The sequence below is a fragment of the Bos javanicus genome, chromosome 16 (genome assembly GCF_032452875.1).
Source record: "Bos javanicus breed banteng chromosome 16, ARS-OSU_banteng_1.0, whole genome shotgun sequence".
Taxonomy (NCBI): domain Eukaryota; kingdom Metazoa; phylum Chordata; class Mammalia; order Artiodactyla; family Bovidae; genus Bos; species Bos javanicus.
This window is the reverse complement of record NC_083883.1, coordinates 72,825,345-72,835,472: the sequence shown is the minus strand read 5'-3', so window position 1 is coordinate 72,835,472 and position 10,128 is coordinate 72,825,345. Positions and strand designations below refer to the sequence as shown.

Below are 10,128 nucleotides of genomic sequence, written 5' to 3'. Positions count from 1 at the left end.
TAGAGCGCGGCGCGGCCGAGAGGGGCGGCAGGCGGAGGAGGAGGGGAGAGAGGCGGGGCCCGGGCGGGTTGTTGTGAGGCGACTGCGCTACTGCCGGACCGGGGCGGTTATGGCGGCTCCATATTAACACCCTCCTCCTCCTCCTCCTCCGCCGGCGCCGCCGTCTCCTCCTCCTCCTCCTCTCCACTCCCGCCCGCTCTCGGAAGCCATCTCCCCCTTCTCCCCCTTCCCCCTGACGCCTACCACTTCCCCCCTCACCTTTCCCCCTCCCCTCTTCTACCATGCCCGGCATGATGGAGAAAGGGCCCGAGTTACTGGGGAAGAACCGATCGGCCAACGGCAGCACCAAGAGCCCGGTGGGCGGCGGCGGCGGCGGCGGCGCCTCGTCCACGAACGGCGGGCTGCACTTCTCGGAGCCCGAGAGCGGCTGCAGCAGCGACGACGAGCACGGTGGTAGCCTCGAACTCCTCCCCGCCGGCCCGCCTGCCCCCCCCCCCCGCCCCGTCCCTCTCTCCTCCCCTCCCCCAGCCCCCTCCCCTCCCCTCGCCGAGCTCCCGCCCCCCCTCCCCCTCGGAGCCCGGGCGCTGCGGTAGCCTCGAACTCCCGGTGCAGTGCAGCAGCACCCCCGCCCCGCACCCCCGCGACCCCCGCCCCTCCGCCCTCCACCAATCCTCCGCCCTCGCCCGCACCCCCCCGCCCCACCGCACCTCCAGCTCCCCGCCCCCATCCGCTGCCATCTCCCGGAGTGCCCGGAGTTAATATCTTCCCATCCACCCGCCGCTTCTTTTCCTCCCCTCCTGCAATTTTCATATTTTATTAAGTATCTCTTCCTTTCTCTCTTTTTTTCCTTTGCTTTTTCTTTTTTTCCCCCCTCCCCGTCTTTCTCTCTTTTTCTCTTTTTTCCCTTCTTGACATTGCTTTGCAGATGTTGGGATGAGAGTCGGAGCTGAATATCAAGCTCGGATCCCCGAATTTGATCCAGGTAAATCTGTTTGCTTAAGCAAAATCCTGTCTTCTCCCCCCCCCCCCCCATCTCCTTTTCTGGGACTGGTTTAGGGTGGAAAGGGGTAGAGGGCGGACGGGCGGGGTTGGGGTCCGGGTGTGCGGTTGGGAGGAGATGCGGGACTGGGATGGGCAGGCATCTCTGGCGGGAGGCTGTCATGTCACGCTTGGCAGGGCTGTGACACAGGGCGTGTGGGCAGATGCGTGCCTTGCAAGGTTAATATGGTTCCCCTGGAGGCCACTTGCCCGCTGGTGGCATTCACCTTTCCACTCGCCTTGATCCTGGAGTGAGCGGAGGGAGACGGCCCTCGGGGAAATCGGGGGGTCGGAGGCCGGGGGTGGAGCGGCTGCGGGCCCCAGAGCTGGAGGAGAGGGTGTGCGGGCTGTGCGTGGAAGAACCGTGCAGATGTCAGTGGCCACCCGACCCAGCCCCCGGGAGCCCAGGGCCGCGCTCCGCCCTGGCTGCGATCCCCGGGCGGCTGTCACCGGCCGAAGCCGAGGGCGAGCCCTGCCTGACCCGCGGGCGCACACACGGGATTTTCTTTTTTTTTTTTCCCTTTTCTTTTTTGGCTAGGTGGTGTAGCTTTGGTGGCGACCGCTTTGCGGAGTAGGAGCCGCGGAGGGAAAGGGATTGGGGGAAGAGGGTGGGGAGAAGCCAGAGGCACACCTCGCTCCAGAGCCAGCCCCGGGGAAGTGAGACCACAGGACAAGTGACCGCAGCTGCCAAGGAGACATTTTCTCCCCGAGCAGCCAGGTTCCAGCGTCCTCTGCCAGCCCGGCTTGCGGGCTCCCTGTCTACTTTTCTCCAAACAGGCTCCCTGGCGGTCACGGGATCTGAGCCTGGTCGGGGATTGGGCGAGAGTTCCGCATATGGAAGCGCCCTTGTTGGAGCCTCTCGGAGTGGAGCGTGTCTCCTCCTCCCCACCCCACCCCAGACCCTCTTCAGTTCAGGCTTTGGGCAGACTTGGAAGGGTTTTGTTCCCCCTACCCCCTGCCCCTTGCACTTGGTCAGTTCCTTGCCCATTGCCCACTTATAGTAATGTGTCTGTGTCGAACTCTTGAATTCTGTATTAGATATTAATGGGGCTTACTTGTATTTTCTTAGGGAAGATAGCATGTTTCTTTGCTTATAGTTTATCCGTGGGTATTTTCATCCTTCTGCCCATTGCTGCGATGCAGAGTGATATTTACCAACCGTTTAAAGAAGTTTAGGGTTTAGGCAGCTCTTCTAAAGGAAAGGGTAAAATAATGAGAGGGTAAAATAGGATTGTCAGTGCAGGTTATTTTTCAGTAGGTAAAAACAATGATTCAGGAGTGCTTACTAGTCAAGAGTTGCCTTCTGAATGACATGACTTAATAAATTTTATTCAAAAGCTATCAGTGTGTGTGCTGGAGGGCTTCAAATAATTTTAAATGTTGCGAAACAAATTTTGTTTATTAATGTAGCTAGTAGGTGAATAGCACTTCCACGTGACTTCTGCCTCGGGTTTTAGCTTGACATTTGGAAGCTTACTCTGGCTTAAGACAGACTGAATTAATCACTCAGGTCTTATTTTTGTGCTCTGAGCAAGTCACTGGCCCTCCCTAAGCCTCAGTTTCCCTAGCTGTAAAATGGAAATAAAAATAGGGAATTCTTGCTAAGGTTATATGAGTGGGCAAATGGCAGTTACTCTTTGGAGGTTAAATTTAAATTATCATTATTAAATTATCATTCCTCATAATCGTGAGGAATGCTTCTGCATATCTTTATATCTTTCTGATTTGGGGCTTTCCTTGGCTTACCGCTTTTTTAGGAATTGATAAACTTATTTCCCAGTTAGAACTCAGCAGCATAATAAACATGCCTTTTTGTCCCATTAGGTAGGTTTATATTTCATAAACAACAAATAGACACAAGGTGATGAGGGGTCTTGTGTTAAAGAGCTGGACTTCATGCTAAAACAGATGTGTGCAGGCCATGACCTGATCCCTATAGCAATTTTGGGAACCGATTTCAAGCAAAGAATACTAGAGCCAATTTTAAAGTTAGAAAAATAGCTCATTTAAAGTGCAGAGTACTTTTTATGTGGTTTCACATGGCCACTACTTGTATTACCCAATTTCCTTGACCATCATATTTTTGCATATTTTGCCTAAGTGGAATATTTGAGGGAAAAATCACAAATATTGCAATTTTTAAAGTTACATTTTCATTAAGTTTACTCAGACTATCACTGATGCTTTTTATTAGAATAAGGATAGATGTCATATTCTTTAAATTCATCTATAGACATGCCTCAGAGATAATTGCGAGTTTGATTCTAGACTACTGCAATAAAGCGAATGTCACAAGTAAAGCAAGTTACATGAATCTTTTGTTTACCCAGTGCGTATAGAAGCGTACAATGACGTTAGGTCCAGAAATGCAATGTACATGCCTAAATTAAGAAATGCTTTATTGCTAAAATATGCTAGCCATCATCTGAGCTTCTAGGGAGTTGTAGTTTTTTTTGCAGTAATAGCATCCAAGATCACATATCATCATAACAGTATAATAATAATGAAAAAGTTTGAAATATTGTAAGAATTACCAAAATGTGACACAGACAAGAAATGAGCAAATGCTATTGGAAAATGGTGCTGATAAACTTGATTGACACCGGCTTGCTGTAAACCTTCAATTTGTTAAAAAAAAAAAAATTCACAATAGCTGTGAAGCACAATAAAATGAGGTATGCTTGTATTCATTTTATCCTCAATAATCTGCAGAATATTGAACCCAAGGGTACAACTAAAACCACTTATCTAAACTTAGGTGGGCTTTTCTGTGGTTACAGGCAAATTTTGTCAAGCAAATGTAGACTGTCATTATTAAAATACTTTTTACAAGGAAATTTTGAGTCTCTGTGCTGTTCAACGTAGAACACTGCTTTATCTTATTCTAAGTGTTGTGCTGTTGTGTGAAGTTTTTACTCCATATCAAATCAATACCATTGGGTCATAACTTCAACATATTTCTTTGGAAGAGAAGAAAAAAGAAAAGATGTTTATTAATGATAGAAATTGAGAAATGGTCAGCTCCTCTCCTTTTCTCTTTTACATACTATTGTCTTTAGTCTTATAAACCACTCAGTCTGTCTTCATGATTGTTCACCCATAGCCATCCAAGTCATTTGGAAGAAAAATTTCTTCGGTATCAAGATTAGTATGATCAGAATATAGGAAAATTAAAAAGGTTTTTTTTTCGTGGAGGATATTTTTACTGGAGGAGATGATAGTGATAATGATAGAAATTAAGCACAGAAAGAATTACTAAAATGAGTGTTTTAGAAAACATGAGTGAACTGAAACTTAAATTGGAATTATTGTTGTTAGGTTAGAAACAGTTTATGTTAGTTAACGGACCATTGCTAACTGCCTTTATAAAAATTTACTAAGCAGATTTTTGACTCTTTTTTTGTGACTCTCTTCCTTTTGGTTCGTTGCTAGGCCAGCCCAACTTTTCTGTAGTGCCTTCTGACTACACTTACATCATGAGGAGCAGTTTTGCGTGGTGATTAAGAGTCTTAGCTCTTATCATATGCCTTTTAGCCACCATGGCATTGTGACCTTGGATGAACTGAATGTGTCCAGGCCTTAGCTTTCTTATTTGTAAAAGGGAGATGATATTAACTATATGATAAGATTAAGTAAAAATTAGTGTGTATCACCAACTTGATGGACATGAATTTGAGTGGGATTTGGTGATGGACAGGTAAGCCTGGCGTGCTGTAGTCCATGGGGTCACAAAGAGTCAGACACAACTGAGCTGAACTCAGTATGTATAAGGCAGTGGCCTTCAAAATATTTTGTTGCTTACTCATAAAAGAAATTTGAAAACCAGATTCACGTATTTTTAAGTTGATATCTGTTATTTGTCATTGAGTTTATTAGTTGAAAGATATAATTTCCAGTGTATTGAAAATGTTAACACTTTGAAATAGAGTTGTTATAAACTTATTTTAAACACATCCAATTAAATGTAAATACTTAGCAATGTGGTAGTATCTGTTTTATAAAATGTATAAATTTTTGTAATTGCCATACATGTTCCTCACAGAATTTTATAAAACATTCTTTTCTTGAAAGTGTTTTATTCATCACCTGTCCAGTTTCTGTACTATCATAATATGTACTCTTGTGAACATGAGGTTCTAAATGTTTAATTCTTCTGTCTGGAGTTATTACAATTAATGCATAATTAATTAAGATTGTAATAGTCATGGTACCTTGAGTAAAGGAGAGCTTTACTGATATTTGTTTGGCATCATAGTGGTTTTTAAATTTTAGGCAATGTACTCTTGTAAGATTTGGGTTGTATGAAAGACCTGCCATTTTTCTTTTTCTTTTTTGAGTGAGGGAAGGAAATTTGTGAAGAAGGTCAGAAGTAGCTTAAGTGTATAGCTTAGACTGCAGGTGACTTCTCAGGCAGATTGTCTTGGAAAAGAAAACAGGGAAGTTGATGTTCTGAAAATTGGTTCTCAGAAAACTTATTCTTGATTGTGTACCCCTTGGAAAGTTGTTTACCTCAGTTTGAAATCGATGAATTAAGTATAGTTCAGAGCATAGTTTATAAATAGAATTTAAAAATTTTGGAGTGTCTTACTGATCTCTGTATTTAAGTTCTTTATATGGAATATTTGTTCCATGATTTCCATCAAAATCCTTAGTTTGACTGTGTTAAAGAAAATCTGAAAAGAAATAGATTTATATTTTTGTACTTTCTTTGAAACGTGCTATTGGTATAGAAATCCTAATCAAAATGGTTTTTGTTGTTGGTTTTCCCCAAATTGGTCTCATACATGTACTTTACCAACTGTAGTTAAGGGGCTCTGAAAGATTTCAGGAGAATTGAACTTCTTTGGTTATTCAGTCACTCATCTGTGGCAACGCCATGGACTGCAGCACTCCAGGCTTCCCTGTCCATCACCAACTCCTGGAGCTTACTCAGACTCAACGTCCATAGAGTCGGTGATGCCATCCAACCATCTCATCCTCTGTCGTCCCCTTCTCCTGCCTTCAGTCTTTCCCAGCATCAGGGTCTTTTCCAGTGAGTCAGTTATTCGCATCAGGTGGCCAAAGTATTGTAATTTCAGTTTCAGTATCAGTCTTTCCAATGAATATTCAGGACTGATTTCCTTTAGGATGGACTGGTTGGATCTCCTTGCAGTCCAAGGGACTCTCAAGAGTCTTCTCCCAACACCACAGTTTGAAAGCATCAATTCTTCTGTGCTCAGCTTTCTTTATAATCCAACTATAATACAATCCAACTATCTCACATCCATCTATGACTACTGGAAAAACTATAGCTTTGAATAGATGGACCTTTGTTGGCCCTTGAGGTATAATCATAAACATTTTTACAGATAAAAGCAAAATAAACATTTGGCTTATGTCCTTTAAAAAGTATTTTGGTTTACTTCAACTTTTATGATGAAAAGGGTAAAGCTTTACTGAATGCAAGTCATCCTGAGAGGTAAATTGTTTTTAGTCATGCAAGTTACTTTCTGTTACTCTTTATAGGAGAGGAATCAGGCTGAGTTGTCAATAAAATAAGTCATTTTAGCTATTCAGTCTCATTTTCAAAGGGTTGGTAAGAGAGGTCATCGGCTGTTTGAGTTAGAGCCCCATGAGATTTTATTCATTTATATTTTTGATTGATAAGAAGAAGCCTTTCCAGCATAGACTAAGAATGGAACTTAAAGAACTATCTTCAGTAAGTATATCGTAGTAATGACAATAAGTCTTAGGTAGTGCTTACCATATGCCAAGTCCTTTACGCATATGAATTCACTTCATTTTTTAACTACTCTGTGAAGAAGGTGCTCTCGTTATCCCTATTTTTAAAGATAGGTTAAACTGAGGCACACAAAGTTAAGTAAATTTGTTCAAGATGTCAAAGCTAGGAAGTGGCAGAGCTGAGATTCACACCTGGAGTTTGACTCTATAGTGATTACTCTGTTAACCATTGTGCTAAAATATATCTGGTTTCCTATAGAAATCAGTCATCTTTTGGTCCTACTTGGGCACATATATGATTGGCTAGGGCAAAAACATTATGAAATGCCTAAGTAACCATTCTGGAGAAGGCAATGGCAGCCCACTCCAGTACTCTTGCCTGGAAAATCCCATGGATGGAGGGGCCTGGTAGGCTGCAGTCCATGGGGTCGCTAGGAGTCGGATACGACTGAGCAACTTCACTTTCACTTTTCACTTTCATGCATTGGAGAAGGAAATGGCAACCCACTCCAGTGTTCTTGCCAGCAGAATCCCAGGGGCAGGAGAGCCCGGTGGGCTGCCATCTATGGGGTCGCACAGAATCGGACACAACTGAAGCGACTTAGCAGCAGCAGCAAGTAAGCATTCTCTGCCACCAGACGCGATTGCCACACACACACCATACACCCACATTAGAAGAGCTATTAGTCCCCACAGTTGGATGCCAGTTTCTGTCAGAGGATCAGGCTCTTAATTACAGTGAAAAGAATTTATGAGGAAACTTAACAGTTCTTCATGAGCAAGAGTACGAAAAATAGTTCATATCAGCTTAAGAAGAGATATTTAATGAAAATACTTTAATTCAAGCTTTTTGTAATACAAGGATCAGATGCAAGGAAATATGTCTAAATATTAAACATGTATGCTGGTTAGACTCAAGACTTAATGGAAACCTTCCTTTGTTGCATTCCATGTTCTATTAAGTGGTATTTAAATTAGCATCACAATCCATTGTGAAAAAGAATCAGTCCCATATTAAAGAACTGAAATTTAGGATACTCACTAGAATAGCAGTAAGTGTTAGTTGCTCAGTTGTGTCCACCTCTTTGCGATCCCATGGACTGTAGTCTGCCAGGCCCCTTTGTCCATGGAATTCTCTAGGCAAGAATACTGAAATGGGTTGTCATTCCCTTCTCCAGGGGATCTTCCCAACCCAGGGATCAAACCCAGGTCTCCTGCATTGCATGCAGATTCTTTACCCACTGAGCCACCAGGGAGGCCCAGAAATAGCAATAAGGTTTTATTAAATAAGGACTTCTGACCAACTTAGACAAGTTGTCTGTTTCTCCTGAGTGGTTTAACTATTCTGCTTTTGTGTTTTTGTTTTATGAGGTTAAAAATTAAATATATATCTTAATATTAGAGTTTTAAAAAGATAGCTTAAAATTTATTTTCAGTGAATATAAATTTTAGATAATATCCCTCAAACTTGATTTCCTTAAATTCTCAATTCCTGTTTTCATCCTTTCATTAAAGATACTTACGACAAAATGCAGTAGGTTTTCTTTTAGATTTATATTGTAATTATGATTTTTTTAATACTTAATGGCACCCCACTCCAGTACTCTTGCCTGGAAAATCCCATGGGCGGAGGAGCCTGGTAGGCTGCAGTCCATGGGGTCACTAAGAGTCGGATACGACTGAGCAACTTCACTTTGACTTTTCACTTTCATGCTTTGGAGAAGGAAATGGCACCCCACTCCAGTGTTCTTGCCTGCAGAATCCCAGGGGCAGGAGAGCCTGGTGGGCTGCCGTCTATGGGGTCGCACAGAGTCGGACACGACTGAAGTGACTTAGCAGTTACAGTATTCTCTCATTTCTTTTTTCTCTGTCCCTAATTTTTCTTTATAGTAAGCATACATAACAATGTTTAGCTTAAATAAAGAACTACTGAATGATCTTATTGCTTGATAGATGAAGTCTCTAGTTGGGAGTATAGTAATAGTTACATTTACCCTTGGAAATGAATGGTTTTTATTCTGAATTATTTGTAACTTCATAAATGATTACAGTTTAACTTCAGATTTCTATTAATGTTTTCTATGAGTAATTTTGAAATTCTAGTCATTAATTACTGATGGCTATCAACAGCTCATACTGTTTAATTAACTTGAATGCACCAAAGAATTAGGAAGAAGCCAGAAAAAGACCACCAAGAATTTAAAGACAGAACCTACTGGCATAGACTTGGCTCAGGGATAACTGTGTTAGGCCTTTTGTTCATTCTGTCTTTTCTTAATTTACATGCAGTTTCAATAGTGTTTGATTTTCCTGACTCTTTAGATTATAACAAATAAATTATAAATAGCAGTAGTATGCTTCTGGGTTAGGTAGCGGTAGACTCTCAGATTACATTAAGAAGAAATAGCATTATTACTTTTACATGTTTTGACTTTGTTTTTCTCTTACACAGAGTACAAATGTTTGTAAATATAAGAAGTAATTAACTCTAAAAAGGAGTAACTGGCAGACTCCTAGCAAGGGAGTAAGATTAAATAGAAACCATAAAAAGTAGATACAAGTGTTCAAAAATTATAATGATCTTGGCCCATTTAGATATGGGGCAAAACAATTATCCCCTGAAGTATGTGCTTTTAAGTCAAGAGTTTTTAATAACTCCTAAGTAAGATATGGGCTTCTCTGGAATTTTTAATAATTCTTAAGTAACATAGGCTTCTCTGGTGGCTCAGCAGTAAAGAATCCTGCAAATGTACGAGATGTGGATTCGATCCCTGGGTCAGGAAGATCTCCTGGAAAAGGAAATGGCAACCCATTCCAGTATTCTTGCCTGGAGAATCCCATGGACAGAGGAGCCTGGTGGGCTACAGTCCATGGGGTCACAAAAGAGTTGGACATGACGTAGCAACTAAACAACAAGTAACATATAAAAGGTTAAATCAGATTTATTACCTGTCGAGAAATAGGTATATAAAATGTACTTTATAATAAAGTCTTTTTTTTTTTTTAATTTAAAGAGGGTAAGCTTCAGTGTTTCTAAAATTTTGTTCATATCCACAAATGATATATTTACTATATTTAGTGTAAATCTGTTTTTATTCTTTGTTTTCCTGTACTTTGTTTCTTTGTCGTCTTTTGCAGGTACTGTACTAAAATAGAAATAAAGCTTATTTTGCTTGTACTTATTTTGAATGTGAATAAAGTTCATCGTATTCAAAATAATTTTTTCCCCAGGTGCTACAAAGTACACAGATAAAGACAATGGAGGAATGCTTGTGTGGTCTCCATATCACAGTATCCCAGATGCCAAATGTAAGTTTTCTGAAACTGGATGTCTATGTCAGTAGGGAATCAATCAACCAATTCAGAATG

The 10,128-nt window shown here is 41.6% G+C and overlaps 1 protein-coding gene across 7 annotated transcripts in view; it reads left to right on the top strand.

The window, feature by feature from the left end:
* Position 1: 1 nt before the first annotated feature.
* The window catches only part of RCOR3 (REST corepressor 3), a 53,371-nt gene continuing 43,244 nt past the window's right edge, over positions 2–10,128 (top strand). For 2 of the 7 annotated variants that reach the window (XM_061383593.1, XM_061383592.1), the window contains exon 1: positions 9,987–10,068. Coding sequence is in view for 5 of the 7 variants with exons in the window: in XM_061383590.1 (XP_061239574.1) it covers positions 282–453; positions 926–982; positions 9,991–10,068 (307 nt within the window). In the remaining 2 variants the exon portion in view is untranslated. Of the gene's footprint in view, positions 454–587; positions 607–925; positions 983–9,986; positions 10,069–10,128 lie in introns of those variants that run through there. The other 5 variants (XM_061383591.1, XM_061383590.1, XM_061383587.1 and 2 more) reach the window with 5 other exon arrangements.